This window comes from Rhipicephalus sanguineus, chromosome 2 (genome assembly GCF_013339695.2).
Source record: "Rhipicephalus sanguineus isolate Rsan-2018 chromosome 2, BIME_Rsan_1.4, whole genome shotgun sequence".
NCBI lineage: Eukaryota > Metazoa > Arthropoda > Arachnida > Ixodida > Ixodidae > Rhipicephalus > Rhipicephalus sanguineus.
This window is the reverse complement of record NC_051177.1, coordinates 95739255-95759551: the sequence shown is the minus strand read 5'-3', so window position 1 is coordinate 95759551 and position 20297 is coordinate 95739255. Positions and strand designations below refer to the sequence as shown.

The window sequence follows — 20297 nt, the reverse complement described above, 5'->3', positions numbered from 1 at the left end:
ACCAAAAAGAGTACTCCTTTTTTAGATGCGAAGCAGCTTTTGCGCTGGGCTGTGTCCGTAGTTCCAGTGGCGACCGTCCCACCTAGCAGAGCCAGCTGAGCGCGCGCACGCGCCAAGGAGAAGTCTCCTTCCTCTCGTTCTTCGACCACCTTGATGATGATACATGCAGAGCACTTTAGGGGCCCGGGCTGCCGTATGCTGTCCTAGCTTGGCGTAACGCAGACAAAACCATGTGTGCGGGCACGCGCTAGCGCGTTCGGGCCTGTGTAAGGGGCTTGGTCAGCAATCACATGATGGAATCAGGGAATCTCAGCAGTCGGGTGATGGAATCAGGGAACGAGGTTCTGCAGACGCGCGATGAACGCGCGTGGCGTGCTCCAACAAGAGTTCGGGACGAGTAACAGCAATAGCAACTACAGTGAATTCATGGTGTGCTCCACTTGCAAGGACGCGTTGAGATCGGGCAAGGTGCCCGTGATGAACGGAACTTTAAGTCGCCCATGCACTGCTTCGCATCCCCACATTGTTCCCTTTAGTGGGAGATGGTGTAGTTTTTTTCCTAGAGTGTAGTGTCAAAGGGACCTTTGTGTTAAAGTGAACAGATATTAAGCTAATAAGTCAATTACGAGTAATCCATGAATGCGCGCACGAATATATTGCCCGCGGAAATGAGTATAGGTAATATTCACCATAGATCTTGCTTTGTCCACCTCCTTGTTTATTTCCTCGTTTTCGATTATTTTCAGATATTCAGAGAATACCTCTGCAAACCGCACACTTTCGCAGAAAAGGATTATTCATCTATTCTCAAAATTATTTCCTTTTTGCTACCCCCCCCCCCCCATTTATTCAAGAGCGCGAGAAATGCTGAACTTAAGAGGAAGTTTTGCTCCGGTGCTTATGCAATCAAAGTACACAGGTGCAAGCCTACGAAAATTAAGATGGGACCTACGCATACTGCTGTATAAATTTCAGAGTCAGCTAGGAGCCCCCTTTCCGCTTAATGAGTTTTCGTTTATTAGAAATAAAATAAGGTCATTGCGGATACCAGATGTGAATATTTAATATATCTATGTCCCAGACAGGGTCAACAGTCACGACGGCTTAATTGCGCACCTGTTTTAAGCGTGGCCATTTCTAGTTACATATGACGAGCAATGACGACGTGCAAAAGAGCAGTACAAGTTTGGTAATCGCGGCTGGTAATTACACCATTGAAATCATTATAACGAAGTGATGTCGCTTGACGTTGACCCCATCGTCATTCTTTTAAAAAAACTTCACGGAGAGTCTAAGTTGTGCTCCATATAGCTGTTTACCGCAGGTCAGTCGCGATAAGTCGCGATAAGGAACCGACGGGAGGTCACGGTGGGTGCTAAGCGTTCTTGCGCTTGAGGAAAGGAGTCTGTAGCAGGCTTCATTAGTGAACATTGAGCAAAAATTATTGCCCTTCAAAACCATCACCGTCAACTTGCTCCTGGAAGTAGAGGAAGCAAAAAGCCGTGCGACACGTGTCACGTGATGAAGTTTCTCTCAACGAGAAAGCAAGGGCGTGACAGATATCATTTTCAAAACAAAGAAGCGAGCGAGGAGACTGTTGTCGACGATTCAGGGTCTACGTGAATGAGCAAGAATACATAGGCGTTGTGCTGCAATTTTACTTCTAATTATATACATAGAAAGGTGGTAAATTTTTATACCTTATGGGCAAATTAGCTCGCTTTACGGAACGAAATCTCTTTTTTCATCCACAGTATTACAGCGAACATGAAATAAATCCAATGTGCAAGTCCATCTTGATGCGTCGTGGCTATGTATTGCGGTTATTTTTGCTTCCGTCTTGCTCCTTGACGAGCCACGAAAGCTTACCTGAATGCAGTTTGTTTTTTCGTCGCGCAACCCGCTCTTCACGGTTTTCGGTCATACGAATGAGGTCACAGCCAAAGTTACCCACAGCCTGTCAGGGCTAAAACCGTGGCGTCTTGGTCCCGCAGGAATAGGCTAAAGATTTTCCTCCTGGCGAGACGTCAACGGAGATAGGTAGAAATGCGATAAATCGGTCAGCGTGCTCAGCCCACCGGGGTGGGGCCGACGGCTTTCCCCTGGACGCACGCGCACCTTGACAGCTTTATTTCTTTTTCTCTAGCGAATAATGGGCCACCGAATCATCCCTCTTAGTTCCTCACGTGTCACGATGCACTGGCGCTTCCGTCCGCTACGCTCAATCGAGGCTTGCGTGGAAATACCACAGTGCCGACACTGTAACATCTGACAGCCTCTCGCGAGCGCGCCTTTCATCCTTGTTTCGTACAGAGAAGGCAGGGCCAGGCTGTGTGGAGAGAAAACTGGAGGCCTCGTGATCCTGCGCTTCTTCTTTTTCCGGCCCTCGAAAGGCCCATAAAACTCCAGACCAGTCTACTGCGCGGACTGGGTATGTACGCGCCTGCCGCTTTCTCCTATGCGCTTCTGACGTCGCTATAGATACTGAGCTATAGCCAAACAAGAAAAGCCCAGGCGTTTCGACGTGGCAATGCGGGGTGCGTCGCCGTTTGAATCGCTATGTGCCGAAGAAGGTGAAAGACCTTCCGTGGGCAGTATGCTCTTGTGATCTTGCAGGACTCTCACTGAGGAACGGATATTGCCGCCTTCTTCCTGCCTTCGCCGTGGACTACGCGTGATGGCACCTGGGATGACTTTGTCGACACTGTTCTTCGCTGACGACACCAGCCACACGTGGCTGCCGAAGCGCGACCATCGGTCTGAAGGTTGGCCGCTGACCGGCAATCCGCTGCCGGTCCTCATGATCACGGCCGCTTACGTGTACTTTGTCAAGCTGGCTGGTCCCCGTTGGATGTCCCGCCGCAAGCCCTTCGACCTGAAAGCCTGCATCCTAGTTTACAACCTGTCGGCCACCCTGCTCAGCGCCTTCTTCGTGTGTCGCTTCGTAAAGCTCGCGTATTGGGACCTTGGCTACACCTTTCTGCAGGGCCTCGACACGACCGACTCGGCTGCGAGCCGCGAGATCTTGCGCTTATCCTGGTGGCTTTACATGTTCAAGCTGTGCGAGCTCGCCGACACCGTGTTCTTTGTGCTGCGCAAGAAGAACCAGCAAATCAGCGCACTCCACGTTGTGCACCACGTGATCGTCGCCTGGAACATGTGGTTGGACGTGACGTACGGCGCCCAGTCACATGCGATGTTCATCAGGTGCCTGAACACGTTTGTGCACGTGTTCATGTACACGTACTACTTCCTCGCGGCGCTTGGACCCGCCTACAAGCGGCTACTGTGGTGGAAGAAGTACATGACCATGACGCAGATTTCGCAATTCGTCCTTTTGCTCGTGCACGCCTTTGGCATGGTGTTCGCCAAGGGAAACTACGTGGGGCTCTTCGTGTGGCTCGAGGTAGCGCAGGCGATCCTCTTTTTTGTGTGGTTCACCATATTCTATGTCCAAGCCTACTCAAAAAAGAAACCGTAGGTCCATGCATAGTTTCGCCAGTGAAGAAAAGCGTTTTCCTTCTTCAATCCTCTTGAAGATGAACTAGCTCACCGGTGTAGCTTGAAGGCAATGTGTCGGAAACTCTCCTCAAATGTGTTTAAGTTGCATTCTATCTCTACAGAAATAATGTTTGAACACACTGATATTTTGACGCTTACTTACATTCACTTAACGCAATGTTGTGTGAAATGGAGTTTCGCGATTTATATATTCGTTATTTAACGAAATTCGGTGGGCGAAGCACGTGTTTCTTGTTGTGACAAATATATTGGTTCATCAGAACTTACCTACTTCTATGCTTCAATATTCCAAAACTATCTGAAATGCAAAGCTCAATTTTAGCGCGTTGCGATGGAGTTTGTACACGTTCCAAACTTCTTTATCTGACGCTGTGCTGGGCAGTGCCGAAGATGCATGTATCTTAGATACTATCTTAGATACTCGTTGGGTATCTTGTATCTGCATCTCGATACGTCTCGCAAAACGAGTATCTGTATCTGTATTTCTGATTCATTCAATAATGTATCGCGTATCTTAAGATACAAGATACTGCTATAGAAACACCACCGTGCGAAAGAACAAACGTGAACCTGAATTCAGGCTCCCAAGCTGAAATTGCTGCCACTAAGTCACCTAGATAAAAATAACGACAGTGAAAATCTTTCATATTTCCGCCAGAGTGCTCCAATGAGCACAGGCGATGACGCGTACGCGTCCGTGTTGGTGGAGCAGAGTCATGCGATGGCGCTCGAGCCATTCTCGACAAAAACAAGCGCGCGAACGTCTACGCCCAGCCTAGCTATTGTTTTGCCGATTTCTTCTTTCTCTTTTTTTGTGGGTGCCATGACAGTTGTGTGGGTGCCATGACAGTTCGTAGCCGCTGTGCCGTGCTGCGTACTCCAATGCGTGCGGCATCTTTCCCAAAAATTCTCATGCCGCTATACTGTCGCTATCGAAGTTTGTCCTGCGTGGTGCATCGTTGTAAGCCTCAAGAATACAAGAATGGGGCTGTTTTGCATCTCGCGGCTTTCACACATCAGCGATTTGAAAGATCTTGTCGAGGTGTGCTCGACTTACACAAGATGAGATTGATTTATATGCAAATGAGATTCTAATAGCTGTCGCATTATCGTTGCCGATGTTACATGCAATAAAACAAGCATTTACGTAACAGAAAATATTTTGACGTACTGTATCTTTGTTCTTCTTGCTGAATTATTCAAGAAGTTCTTTTAATGATAATTTGATTGTTAGCACAAGTGCCCTCTTTGCTGTCCTTCGTTTTCATCCCACCTAGTCCGCTGCATAGTTTTTGCCCATCTGTTTATCGCATTATATCTTTTGTAACCTGCTGCTAAAACACGTTCTCTGTTTTATTTTTATTTTTTAACTGTCTGCACCATTGCTACTATTTACATTCAATGTGAGTTTACTTTTACGTCACGGCGATGTTAAGGACAAATGTAAAATAATCTGAGCGTGCCTAGTGCATACAGTAACAAAAATTATGCTTACGACTTAGCAAAATGGCGAAATTGAGTTTGCGTTATACTATTGGATAATAAAAGAAGAAATCCTAATATGGTAGGAAGGGGATTTAACAAACGTAATACCAATTACTCTGTTTTTCTCATTCGCGTCCCCACGAGCCGTTTTATGCTATTTTTCATTACAATTGAATTTTCTACTGTCTGACCCCGTGGTCTGACCTTAAAATGCGAGTTGACGATACATCATGCTCTATTGTCATAGCTGTTAGGGGTGCCGCCTGTATCGTGCGTACAGAGGGTGTTTCACGTAAATGGAACCAAATATTTACAAAATAGTGGTTAGCCTCAACTGAATATCACATGGTTTGCCGTCATGCAGCTTTCGTTAGGGTATATATATGTCGCGCCTAATTTAGTAATTAGTTAACTAAGATGAATTATGCAACATTTCTTATATTGACTTTAGGGCCTAGTGCGTTTCGTTATGTTGTAGGGGGCCTTCCGAAACGACCGATCTAATTTTTTTGTGGGAACGTACATGCTGCTTCGTAATTTTTTCCGGCGTTTAATGAAAGCCCGAGCAATATGACCACGTTACTGCCCACGTGCCCTGCCGTACGGTAGCGCTCTCAAACGTGGTTCCAGCGAAGAACCGGCGCATGGACCGTGGCGAAATGAGCGGCTGCTGCTCTAGGTACCGTGGTATTTGCGCCGTCGTGCGGAGGCAGTTTTAATGACGTTCTTGCAAGTAGATGGCAACCGGCTAGCTTGTCGTCAAGTGGAGCAGGAACACCCATCAATTACAAAAGTGTCAAGTAGAAACCACTAAGAGCGCAGCGGTTGAAGAGCTGTCATGTTGAGCAGCGAAACAAATCCCAAAAAGTCGTTTCGGAATGAAACTAATATATTTTGAGCAAGAAAGACAGAAATCGTGTGCAACAAACATGTCTTTTGCTAAATTAAACAAAGTTCGTCGCACTTAAGAAATTTCCAAGTAACCATTTTTGTACGTGGGCCTTTGCTGCTTCATTATATACATCTATAATAACAAATGTGCAAATGTATGGAAGTATCTTAATATACAATTGGCACTTATCGTATCGGATATAATAATTCCGGAAGTATATTGTATCTGTATCTCAAATATTTCTTGCTCGAGTATCTTTTATCGTTTCGCGACACAATTTCAAAGTATCTTTGTCCAGCCCTGATCTGACGTAACGCATATTCACCCGTGCACCAATGGCGGTTTCAACCGGATCTGTTTTAACAGCATTAGTGCGCTTGTGAAAATGTTGGTATTGAATGAACAGCAATAGAATGCAGAGTAATTTCATTTTTTGACACGAAGGTGTTTTATGCCGGGGTCCACCAAGACTTTAGTGACGTATTTTCGTCACGGATATGACGTTGACAAAGTGGACGCTAACGGATGAGAAAGGAATAAGTGTAAGAAAAAGTTCCCCTGCGGGGAATCAAACCTTCGACCGCTTGGTTTATGACGATGAGCGCCCGGCGCTCATCGTCAAGCTACCGAGGCAGATGCACGATACTCCAAAAACGCGCCTTATATCTCCCACACATTTCCTCTTCGCGGTGATCTCTGTTGGCGGGGTTGTTCCGCCCCCCCCCCCCCCCGATTAGGTGACTGGGGGGCGCCCCTCCCCCATAGTCACCTAAGACGGTAGGACGCAAAGTCTGCCCCATACATTGAGTTAATATTAGGGAGGGGGGCGCTACGACAAACCTTCACCCCCCCCCCCCACCCACCCCGAAAGGGAACCCTGCGCACGCCTATGAACATTGTACAAGCTCTCATACATCACTACACAATAAGCACTACTTCTGTGAAGACACGTTTCACTTTCGTGTTATACCGACTCCTATGACGGAGGGATCAGCCATGATTATTCTTTTAATTTTCTCCTCATTTATTCTGCCTTAGCCATCCCTCAGTGCGGGATGGCCAACCAGAATGTTTAGTCTGGTTAAGCATCCTGCCTTTCTTCCGTTGCTATCTCTCTTTCTCTGCGTATTTTTTGTAAGTTTTCCATGGGTGGAGGGGTATTCCAATACTTGCCACAGACGGCCAAACAGGCAGCTCAGCGGACAGCGGTCATTTTGAGTCTCATTGCAGTTATCACGTAGCTCGTAAAATAGACAGCTTCGAGAGGATAGCATCAGAGACAAATACAATACAGGCTACCTCGCCCTGCAAACAAGATGGCAGCTGAACGGAGTGCTTGAATCCCGCTAGTATGGCTGTATGACCACAACTAGACGCTTTCTTATGCGCTTAATGTAAGCTACGTTCAGTTCTAACAGCGGAGCTGTTTAAGTTCGAGGTAAGTCCGGTGGCGTCCTCAACAGGCAAACGCCACGGCAACTGGGAAAGCCCCACTTCCGAGTTCAGTAGGTCCAAGACAGTGGAGGGAGAGAGCGGAGCGAAGGAGAGTGATGGAGAGCGGTGGGGAAAGACGTTGAAGCCTGTGTTGCGAGAGGGTAAAGCCTGGTAAAACGAGGAATGCTGAGGCGAGGAGCCGGGAAGGAGGAAATAGGCGAGCGTTAAACGAAAACTCTGCTCGGCGAAGCGGAGAGGAGGAAGGAAAAGAAGAGGACAGGAGATGAGAAGCGGAGAGGAGGAGATGAAATAAAGGAAACGAAAAAAATGCTGCAGTGGCTCGGCTATGCCAGGATAACGTAGCGTTAGCAAAGGTTCAGCTGATTGTTCTTAGCTTTCCTGATTGTCTAGGATGAGCTTGATTATCATGCTTACTGCTGCTCCAATGACACACACATGGTATACATATTATGTGGCACATATATATTTATTTTGCCAGGCAACTACTTCGGGATCCGATGAGTTAGCTTTTCCGCTCTTCTGCGCCGTTGAGCAGCATTTGCGCTCTCCTTCTCCATGGCTAAATCACACTGGCAAACGCCAGTCAGAGGCGCTCTCAAGCGGCTCCAGCGCAGTGTCAGACGGCGACTGCACAGCGAAGGCGAATAGCTGCGCGCGCGCCGGCGCCAGTACGTCTACCTCGGCTACGACGTCACTCCTCTGGAAAGCGCAGACCAGCGGCAGAGAGTCGCGCGCGGCAGCGGCGGAGTGCACGGGAGGTGCCGGCTCCGATGCGCCAGCTGTGTGACATCACTGATCCTCGCGCATGCGCAGCACGGCTCTTGAGGAGCCACGCGAAACTGGCTCGACTAGGCCAGTGTAGCTAACGCTACGAAAAACAACAGATCGCACGTGCACTGGGAATCGATGTTATGCGAAGCATACGGCGGGAAGGTGACTGTGGGGTAATATTTTGTATTGACCGAACACGTTATGAAATGACGCTAAAATATGTGCGAATGGTATACGGACACACATATGTTGAAGAGTCGCATATGTGTTATATAACCAGTTGTTTACAGTTGCGTAACGATGCTAAGAGCAACATGGACATTACCAACACCAGAAGCGGTAAGCTGATATGTAGTGCTCGCACCTGCCCGTTATGACGGAGAACGCACACACATCTATCTATCTATCTATCTATCTATCTATCTATCTATCTATCTATCTATCTATCTATCTATCTATCTATCTATCTATCTATCTATCTATCTATCTATCTATCTATCTATCTATCTATCTATCTATCTATCTATCTATCTATCTATCTATCTATCTATCTATCTATCTATCTATCTATCTATCTATCTATCTATCTATCTATCTATCTATCTATCTATCTATCTATCTATCTATCTATCTATCTATCTATCTATTTCCATGGCGTCACGCACACTCGCGTTTAAGATTGTTGACTTTGCCATAGAGATATACGTTCGTGTCGCTGTCTTCAGATAGAAACTTATACGTCTTGGCAAATTTTGTGCGAAATTCTAGCACAACTTTTCAGCCAAACGTAATATTTTAGAGAGGAACGACGAACATTTAATTTCCAACATGCGTAATATCGCGTTACGGCGAAACTTGGCCCCCCTGACGGAGAACCCTGCGCACGCCTCTGCCCATTAATCCTATAGCACAGCATTCTTTCACGGGTGATGTAAAAACAAGCTCTCGCTTTACCCCTGCTGGTTAACACTCCCGAAAGTTTATTTTAAACTCTTTTCTTTGGCTCCAGAAGATCCGGAGTCAAATGAACGGGCCTTCACGCTACTCTCAATCATCTCTGCTTGAGAAAAGTTCTCTGCCTTCTCCTGCCGGGTGAGGGTTGCGCGCAAACTCCCTAAATTGCTGCCAAGCATCAGTGTATAGATGAGGGGTGCCAGAAATCTTTCTCGGGTAGGTCCGCTGCCCCTCTGTGTATGTTCATGGGTGTTTTTGTGCATGTGCGTGTACACATACGCGTAAAAAATGATAACAATTTTGAGGTGGGTGTTGAAACCCCCCCCCCCCCTTCTCACTACGCGAAAGGTGTAGATGCCACGCAAACATAAGGCGGCAGAAATTCGATTGTGAGGTAGTTTGGCGCATCCCAGCATCAACGGAAAGGCACATGCACGGCGTGAGGGAAGATTAGCCAAGCCTCGTTACCCAATAGATGCAATTCTTCGTGCAAATAAGGGTCAGCGTCAATGCTTTCTATATCCATGCCCCGATCTACACCATCGGTATCAAAATCACCGCAGCTAGTGGGCCGCAATCACAAAATTTAGTCCCGCAAGGGCCAACACGGTAAGGAAGGTTGAAGCGGGGAAGGGGGGAGGGGAGGGTGGCTTGAACAATATGTCAGCTAATGTTGCCATTTAAAAAGCATTTCCCGTATCTCATGCATGGCGTTCATTTCTGAAGGGAATTTGGTGTCAGGATTCGGGAAACCTTTCGATACCAACCATCCAGAATGACTAAAATCTGGACTCCGATTCTGAAGTGTATTCTGCTTCACGGTTATATTTCAATAAATGGTGACCGCATGGAGTGCCTCACGGAAAAGATGTTTGAGACCAGTCACGTCTGTGCAGCTTGCATGAACGAATTGTTATTAGGCGAGACAGTAATGCAAGTACCATTCATCAAAGTCAGAGAACTTTTTTTCTTGCTAAGCACAAAATAACGGCTAAAGTTTTAAACACGTTAGCTTAAACATGCCGTTGCCCTTGCGGGCACCTGTTCATTGCGCGTTGAAAAATCATCGATTACTTATTAAGAAAAAGAAAGATATGGGCGGAAGACCGGGCCGGGCCGCTTGTTTGAGGCTGCTGATCAATACTACGCCGCTACCTCGACTCTGACAGTACGACCTCAGCGCCGCCTCTCTACATTTACCGTAACTGTAATCTCTTGTAGTGCGTGGACTACAAGATTATAGGCCGAATTCGCAAAGAGCTTTCTTTGTTTTATGATGTCTTGCCTATTGGCCAACCGCCCATGATACGTGCAGTGAATTAACATGTATTTGAAACGCCACAAATTTTATACATGTGCACATAATGCTTATGCTTGAAAATATCCAGAATTAGGTTCTCGTAAGCTTATCGGTAGTAGCTTGTTTAATGGAAAACACGACGACTTTTCAACTCTCTGATTTCTTGCCGGAACGAGACACCACAATTAGTGTGCCAGTGTGGCGCCATAAATGTGAGGGTGCTTATTTGCTTATGAGCTTGTTCGTTTAGTTATTTACTTTACTTTCCTCGTTGTGGCTGAGTAAATATCCTTGTACCTTTCTCTGGACCATAATAAAGTTCTTGCCATGCCATGTCATGTTGCTAAGCTCTCCTCTTGGCGCTCCTAAAATACAATCTTGTCTATCCGTATTAAGAAAAAGACAGGTAGAACAGCGCATGCGCCGTCGAAATCCATTATGCCATGGTGTCCCTGCCAAGATGGATAAGAGAAAGAGAACAGGGGCGTAGCTAGAAATTTTTTTCGGGGGGGGGGGGGTTCAACCATACTTTATGTATGTTCGTACGTGCGTTTGTATGTGTGCGTGTATATATACGCAAGCCAAACTGAAAAATTTCGGGGGGGGGGGGGGGGTTTGAACCCCCCCAACTCCCCCCTTGGCTACGCCCCTGAAAGAGAATAAACATCTTCGTTTACAAGCAAAGGCCTGCACACGGTGGGGGCCCCTCCATCCCCCTTGATATCTAAAGGGGGCGCGAATTTTGCCCCATATCTTTACTAAGTCGGACCTTTGTCGTTTTTTTAATAAGCAGGGTTATGGGCGCACATGTTTTTTGACGATAATGGCGTCTGAGGAACCCTGACGTTGCTTTCAAAGAACTTTACCTCTGGAAAGGTGTGGATCAATGGCAGGATGTTGAGAGAAAGAGGCCATCGCATCTTTTTCATTTTTTTCATCCACTGCGGTGCTTGTTTCCTTTCGAACTCGACCAACGGGGGGGGGGGGGGGGGAGTGTCGGTCGAGTCCGAAACACAATAATAACTATTGAGGCTTCACCTCCCAAAACCAAGATATGATTATAAGAGATTATAAGAGACCAAGATATGATTATAAGAGATTATAAGTCCGAAGGCACAACGCTGTCTCCTGGACATATTCAATCAATCTTGGCATGATGGCGAAGTCCCCGACGAGTGGAAGTGCAGCCGCCTGGTGCCTTTGTTGAAGCCCGGAAAGTCTCCGCTGGATTTGGCTTCATACCGGCCCATCGCACTAGCAAGCTGCGTCGGCAAGGTCATGGAGAGGATGCTGCTGACACGCATGGAATGGTACCTCGAACATTATAACATCTATCCTGATGCTATGGCTGGCTTTCGACGCGGTCGATCTTCAATCGACAGCGTCATTGACTTGGTGACCTCCGTTCAGCAGCAGAAAGCTAAGAAGCGGCTGTCGGTAGCACTGTTCTTAGACGTGAAAGGTGCCTATGACAACGTGACCCACGAGGCCGTTCTCGAAGCTCTCGAAGCAGCAGAACTTGGAGGTCACGTCTTTCGATGGGTAAGAAGCTACCTCACAAAGAGATCCATGTTCGTCCTAACAGAAGATGGGCCTACGAATAAGCATTTCACAAGTCGTGGGGTGCCACAAGGTGGCGTGCTGAGCCCGACTCTTTTCAACCTAGTTCTGGTGGGGCTCACCGAAACGCTGCCACAGACGGCTAATATATCTCTACGCTGACGATATCTGCATCTGGGCGTCCGGCGTGACACGGCCTCAAGTGCGCGCAAGAATACAGAAGGCGGCAACCTTGACATCTGCATACCTTCGCCAGCAAGGTTTGACTATCGCTACAGAAAAACGTGCAGCAGTGGCATTTACACGCAAACCGATGTCTTTCTACCCAGTGTGCATCGAAGGCCAATCAATTGCTTATAAGAGCAGCCATAGATTCCTAGGTGTCATTGTGGATCGCGACCTAACCTGGAGTCCCCATGTCGCACATCTGAGGAGAAAACTGATATGCATTGAGAACATATTTAAGTTCGTTGCCGGAAAATCATGGGGACCATCCGTGCATTCAATGCTGCAGCTTTATACAGCCCTCTTTCTCGGATTTCTACGGTACAGCCTTCCTGCCCTGTCCAACACGTGCAAGACTAACATCCGTGCACTACAGAGCGTGCAAGCCCAAGCACTTCGGACATGTCTTGGCCTTCCAAGATGCTCATCGACAGTTGCAACTATCGCTATCGCACAAGAACAGCCGGTCGCAACTCATATCATCGTTGAGACGCTGAGAGCGTACATACGGCATTTGTCACGGCTACCGTCACATCATTTAGCGTGTTTGCCAGCGCGGAGGCCCCATGCTTCATTCTGCGGTATTGTGACAAAACACTACGACATATTACCACCTGGCTTCAAACCTGCGATGCGTCCGGCATCTGCGTTGTGGACTCTGCATCAACCTGACGTGTGCTTATCGGTTCCTGGAATCGTTAAGAAGGCACGCATGTCACCGCTAGCCCTGAAGCAGTTGTCTTTGCGTCTGTTGGAAGAAACCTACATTGATCGCAAGCATGTTTACACTGATGGCTCCACTAATTCCAACAGCTCTACCGGAGCGGTGGTTGTTCCATCTGATGACGTACTGTTACAGTTCAAGTTTTCTCACATCACGACGTCGACAGCCGCAGAGCTCGCAGCGCTTCAAGGTGCGGTCAAGTACATCCTGCAGCAGCCACCTAATCGATGGGCCATCTTTTGCGACTCCAGGTCAGCCTTACAAACACTACGGTTTGCTTTACGGCACGGATTACACGAACAATCCGTGTACGAGATAAGGCACGATTACCACCAAGCACTCGAGGAAGAACATGATATTATATTTCAATGGTTGCCGAGTCATTGCGGAATTGTCGGCAATGATCGTGCGGATGAAGCTGCACGCTCGGCTCATGACCAAGATCTGCGGACACCCATACCACTCTTGAGAACAGACGCCGCGTGGCGACTACGAGCACTTGCACGCCGTATCACTCTTCTGCAATGGAATACGCCGGGTTTCTCCAACGCGCGCCTGTATTCGATTGACCCAAATTTGCAACTTCGTTTGCCACCAGGGCTCTCAAGACGCGATGCAACTTTACTGTGCCGCATGTGCTTGGGCGTGGCATTTACGAATGCGTATTCGTGTCTCATTGGAATGGCCAGCAGTGCGGCATGCAACATTTGCGCCTGCGAGGAGACGCTTGAACACATTCTATGCCACTGCCCATCATACCAAGCTCAACGACGTAGTATGGAAGTCAAGCTCCGTCACCTGGACTCAAGACCGCTGACAGAAAAGAAGATCTTGGGACCTTGGCCTACGGTCTCGCATACGCGCAAGGCCACGAAAGCCCTCTTGTGCTTCTTGAGGACCACCGGACTTCACGAGCGCCTGTGAACTAACAGCGCGAGTTCGTGTTGTGTAGTTCATCCATCCCTTTCTTGCTCTTCTTCCTTCTTCTTTACCCTTTCTTTTCTATTATTTCCCCTTCCCCCACCCCAAGTGCAGGGTAGCCAACCGAGCCAAAGCTTGGTTAACCTCCCTGCCTTTCCTCTTCGTATCTCTCTCTCTCTCTCTCTCTATAAGAGACGCCGTAGCGGAGGGCTCCCGAAATTTAGACCACCTGGGGTTCTTTAAGGTGCACCTGAATCTAAGTACACGGGCCTCTAGCATTTTGCCGCCATAGAAACGCAGCCGCCGCGGCCGGGATTGGACACCGCGGCCTTCGGGTCAGCAGTCGAGCGCCATAACATCTGGACAACCGCGGCGGGCATCGGGGAAATTCTGCATACGCCCCCGGTTTGAAGTGTATGCTGTACGAACCGCTCAGACCGCTTTGAAAACCACGGTGTGAAATTTGCGTACAAGGGTTGCAATTGGGCAGATTTGAAAAGGAGCGAGAACTGAAGCGAAAAGTAGCAAAGAGTATCATTTAGTCTTAGCGTCTAAGATGTAGCGAAAAAGAAGAGATGAGATATTATTTGTACACTTTGTTTTATTATCGTGGAATAAATAGTTCTACTTTGAATAAGAATAAACATCGAATGAGGAGCCCAATCGGCTCTCGTCCTTGATCATCGCGCGACAGGTAAGTTGTAAACAAATAACTAAATTGACATAAATTCAGGTCGCCGCGGTGTTCAAGTGCTTAAGATGCTCAGCTGCTGACCCGGAAATTTTATGATTGGAAACTAGCTATCAAATATAAAAATTCTGTTTATAAAAATCAACGTGACCTTCTAAATCTCGCTTATCTAAGAGGAAATGCTCCTTTCCATTCTCTTCGCAAACAAGACTTCTGGAATATGCCCTTTTGGCGAACTGAATACGGACGACAAATGTTACAGTATTGTTTGCCTCACTTGCTAAACGCACTCCTCAGTAGCGAAATAGAATGAGAGAAACGCAGTGTAAGTGATATTCAAAAAAACACTTCCTGTAACTAATTTCAGTAAAAATAGTTGTACTGTATGCAGAGAGATCTATTTTCATTGGTATTTTTCCTTGTTTGATGTTTGCCTGTTGCTTTGGATTAATTATTGGGTCAAATCATTATCTTTAGCGATTGACTGTCGGCACATATTTACATTTACACATACTCTGTATCTTTGTGATCATAAATATTGTAGAAACAACCTTTAAATTGTCACATTAACCGTTTTTTCTCTTTTCTTTTTTTTTCATGTAGGCCACGCGCTGGTTTTATTATGTGATAGTATTTGTGATAGTGTTTTTTTTCGCAGTTTGTAACGCTCTATTTTGCTTATGTGATATCATTTTCACATCCTTGTGTGTCTCTACTGTATGCCTAGTATATGGGGGGCTTGGGCTTTCTGCAAGCGAATTGTATCGCTTTTCGCCCAAGCTTGCCCACATCTTCAGGATGTAAATAAAACTTTGATTTAATTTGATTTGATTTGATTTGAAGCCGGGTTGATTGGCGGAACATGGGAGAGGCCTTTGCCCTGCAGCGGGCGTAGACAGGCTGATGATGATGATTTGAAGCCATGGGTGCGATTGCGGCCGCTGCGTTCGCGTTTCGATGGAGGCGAAATGCTATAGGCCCGTGTACTGTGCGATGTCAGTGCACTTTAAAGAACGCCGGGTGGTCGATATCATTCGCGGACCCCTCCACTACGGTGTTTCTATAGCCCGAGTCACTTCGGCAAGTTAAACTCCGTGAACCAACCGACCGTTCAGTGCGCTTGACATAGCTAATCTCAAAAAGACGGTTATTTCCAGGGTAACTTTGTCAACATCATCATCCTGCAAAGGACGTGAATAAAGTTTTTTTTTTCATTCATCCATCCATCGAAGCAGTCAGGGTTGCAGTTGGTGGCTACTTTACGGTTCGGTCTGGCGATGAAAACTTCTGGTTGACTCCATGGCTACTTTCTGGCCACATAAATTGGGCAAATCCCGCTGCTCACCTCTGGCCCATTAAAAAAGAAGAAGGCAGCAGTTAGCCCAACACTAGGGAACGGGAAAGGCAGCGGCGGCTGCGAGAAGAAGTCCCCGAAGCGATGAAAGGCCTACGCCAACGACATCCTGCCCGTAGATATATGAGAGGTGCGAACGCTCGGTTTCAGCGCGAGTTTGTCTTTGTAGTTTGGGCATCCGTGTCGTGTCTGTGACTGTCTGTGGTTTGACTCGAACCTCTCTGCGCTGAGATCAACGTAGAAACAACATAACATCACCTAGCTAAGGCACAGAAACAACCTAGAAGCAACCAGATTAGTCTTAGGAATCGTCCAGTTTCGCTGTTTCAAGGCTTAGTGCTTAGTGCAAGCATCGCCCCCTTTTTTTCTGTTGTGTTGGTCGATGCGCACGCGTCCTCCCACCACCATCGAGCTGGTACGTATCGAGGCACCCCTAGGCACGACGCGACTTCAAGGAGAGAGAGTAAGTTGTGCGCATGCGTAGGAAACGCATGACTAGCGTGCTGCTGACGCAGCCTGAGCGGACTAGTCTCTAATGCTGATCCATAGCGCGTGTTCATTTGTGCACTTGAGAAAAAGAGATCCGCAACAAACCGAACTGGACTGTTCGTGTCCTCGCAGATTTCACTATCTAATCAAGCTTGCTCTATGACTTCAGGGAAAGGATTTCTGTTGAGGCCCGCAATTTAAGCATATCGAAAACTTTACACGTGAAAAATAAATAAAGTTATGAACTCTGTAACTACGCGATAATATATGATATTATAACCTTGAAAACGACACTTGATATCACATCTGAAGTCGAGAAACGATGTACCATGGACTTCGTTATTGTCAACTTGTTTTGAAGCTTAGAACAATCTGTTCCCGCGCTTGCCTTTCGCATCTCCTGTAGTCTGTTCCTGATGCGCGTGCCGCGCCGATATCGGCGCAGTTGCGCTGAAGTACAAGAGATGGCGCAAGCGTTCCCGCGCCACTAAAACCCCTTGATCTAGGAAAGTAACGTCGCTCTCCTCCGCGCGCGTGTTCCCTCCTTGATTCTCCTCGCCCCCCGCTGGCGTGCCTACGCACGGCACCATTTTTCGCAGCGGCTCCCGCGGATGCGCCGCAGAATTCAATGGAGGCGCGTGATTTCGAGCCACTTGCGCGCCCCAGAGGTGTACAAAACTTTGAAAAATGGCGATAACAAGATCGAGAACACTGAAATGAATGTTTATTAAAAGATTAGTTTCTCCCGAAAGCCGTGTAAATGGGGCATGCTAATTTAAAAGAAGCTTTATGGGGCGTTCCATCATGCAGACCTTTTTTCTGCCACATGATAACATGCTTTACATTTGCATCTGATATAGCTTAGCTTGCGTCATGCCCACCTGTGTCTGGATTTTTTGTCTCTTTCCTGTGCGCGCATGTGCAACATAGGTACTTAGAGCGTCGCATCTTGTAATGACTTCGTGGATAATAATTCTTCATCCATGTGTTATCTTGACGTGGAAGTGTATTTGCGCGGTGGTCTCCAAACCGAACAAGACGCTTGCGCAGTGTCAGTACGATCGAGCGGCGCCAACTCATCTACCGCAACAACAGAAGCGCCGGAGAAAGATTTTTCAGAATAGTATTTTGACTTTGGTGTCAAAGAAACTAGCACTGGGTTTACCTGTGAGAGGAGACATTCCCTACCTTGAGGATAAGTAAACGCCTCTGGTAACATACTATGATAGTTCACACGCAAACGCCGTTACAGTATGTAGTAGCAGAGTTACAATTGTGACTTTTATTACGCAAAAAAAAATATCAGAGCCAAAATCAAGGTGCAATATCAGCAGGATATTTTATTTTAATGCACGCGCAACTTGTTGGTTCATACGTAACCAAAAATAGCATCGTATCATATTCAGCACCAGAATCATTGCTAGTGCATAAGTATGTTATGAAATAGTAATGTTTTGAAAAAGACGATGTCAAGAAAACAGAAAAGTGGTAACACTATATCACTTCACAAATATACACCGTTTTACAAATGACACAGATTTTTCACTGCGGCAAAAGGTGCACGGAAGGTGATATCTCGCTCTATCAATTTGTTCTTTATAAACAGCAGCTCTATTTCCTCGGAAGCGACACTGCACGAGAGGTAGCACGTTTTCTTTCGAACCGAGCCATCTTTTGCAAAGAATATTCCATGCGGATATACGTGTAATTCAGACTGGCTGCGCATTCATAGCCAAGCCACTAATTTTATGAGCTCTAAAGTCGGATACAGCCCAAAAAGCGCTTAGAAAATACCAGCCTACATACAGTGAGCATTGGTAGACGTAGTATTTCGCTGCGCAAACAAGCGCTGTTTTCGAAGCTCTGTTCAAAGTATACAGCCTAATAGGGGCAACTGCAGCACCTTTACGTTAAGCATAGGCATTCATCAAGTGAATAGTCATATAGCAGACAATGCCGTAATCAATACCGGTGTCACGCGGGCACCTTTGGTCGCGATCAGGGCCCATCCGGATTAGGCTCGATCCGGATCAAGTGCTGCCACACGGTCACTTTAATAGCGATCGCGTTCGATCGGAATCGAGACCATCGTCGCGATATACTCGTCGACAGCTGGCTTCCAGATTGCGATTTGACTTACGTTTGTGGTAAACTCGATCCGGATTAGTTTGTACCTAACATACGATGATTGTTGATTGAGATCAAGAAATTCGATAGGGATTGACTCTGATCGCGATAAAAAGTGACCGTGTGACGCCGGTAGAAGAGATAATCTAGTTTCTTATTGGTGAATGGACAGTGCGTTAATGCAGACGTGACTAAGGCAAGCAATTTCGGCCGCGGCCTGCTAGATAACGGCTCACTTTCACTATCATAATGGTACTGTTTTTGTGTTCCGCACTGCTTGTTTTCTTTTTTTTTTCTTGCATCGGATCACATTTGTGACTGAATAACACTTGCCGGCATGCAAAGTGATGGAGTCGCAGCAGAATATTCAGCACATTGAGAACAACTCCATTTTTATGCAACGCAAAAATAGCCTAGAAAAAAAAAGAACGTCTATGAGCAGCCAGAAGAACTGTTCAAACGCAGCATTCGGCAATGCTTTGACACGAGCAATAAGAAAGGCGCCTTATTTCGCAAAGAACACTGTTCTTTGTCGAAACAAAGTTCTTTCGACCGATGTTGCGCAGCCACTGCTTCTTGCGCACGTCATCACGCTTACCTTGCGGTATCATAAAAAGTCCATAACCATTTACATGCTGGTTTTTGTAGTTATAGGCGCAACAGCACGGCATAGCCTGCTGTTGCGCCAGTATTGTATATTGTATGTTGCGTCAATATTGTAGTTTATTGTATTGTTAATACAATATACTCATACGGAAAAGAAGAAGATGGCTTTCGCCTTCCAGTCGCCTTAGGGAAACTTATGAAAACAGCGCTAAGACGGGAAACAGGAATAAGCGACAGACAGAGGGCTGACTAACAACAGCGCTGACTAACAACGTTGCTCTTAGTCAGCGCTTGATCTGTCCCTTCTTGCTGTGTCCCGTCTTAGCGCCGTTTGCATAAGTTAAGTATGTACCAACAAGCCCGCATTAATTATACCCTATGTCAGTCTTAGGCAAAGGCATAAAGAACTGCGTGACTTTTTTGACCTGGTCAGCCGAACTTCCTCGATTATGCAACGTCTGCATCGCCATGCTACATTGATCGTGCAATGCGACTGGCTGTCCTGCTCTAAAGAGGTGCAGTGATTGCCCTTTTTGGTGGTTTGCACTACCGCATTCTGCGTCACTTGTTCCTGGCGCGCATAGGAACCCACCACTTCCAGGTCACACATAAGAAATGTTCCGGCCGCGTTCGAAAATCCTTTCGTGCGTCAGTGGACTTCGAACATGGCTACAGTTGCCTTCGCTAATAAAATGTCCGGTGTAAGGATGTGTTGCAATCTGCAATCTTAATCTTTCTTTCTTGTCTCAATTAGCGTGATTTCAACTCGGTTCTGCGGAATCCCGCAAAAAGGTGGCGGAAGGGTTAAGAGAGGGAAATTGATCACGACCCGTTTTGTAACGCGAAGCCACGAGGAAATCCGTACGGATCTCTCAGAAGGAAAGCACCTTAGTTACTGAAAAACCGAGTTGCAATATTCCGCGTCCATGCGCTTCGAGAGTTCGATTCATTCGCCCTCGCGCGGCCAATTGCTAGCTTCCTGGTTAACTCAATTTGTAAAGCGACCGCCCCGGGAAAGGCGTTGGTCCCGGGTTCGATCCCCGGTCCAGGACGAACTTCGCGACAATAAGAAGCTATCTTCCTGATCCTTATGGGTTTCCTTGTGACTTCGTGCTACAAAACGGATCGTGATCAATTTCCCTTTCCTAAATTTGCATGATTGTCCGGTATCCTAATGGGCATTGTGAAAAATTTGCGCCCATCACACGAAGACACAAAGGA

General features: G+C 46.9%; 1 protein-coding gene across 1 annotated transcript in view; it reads left to right on the top strand.

Annotated features, from left to right (window-relative positions):
• Positions 1 to 2677: 2677 nt before the first annotated feature.
• LOC119381227 (elongation of very long chain fatty acids protein AAEL008004) overlaps positions 2678 to 20297 on the top strand; it is a 55369-nt gene continuing 37749 nt past the window's right edge. The window contains exon 1 of the mRNA XM_037649170.2: positions 2678 to 3406. Within this exon, the coding sequence (XP_037505098.2) occupies positions 2678 to 3406 (729 nt within the window). The remainder of the gene's footprint in view (positions 3407 to 20297) is intronic.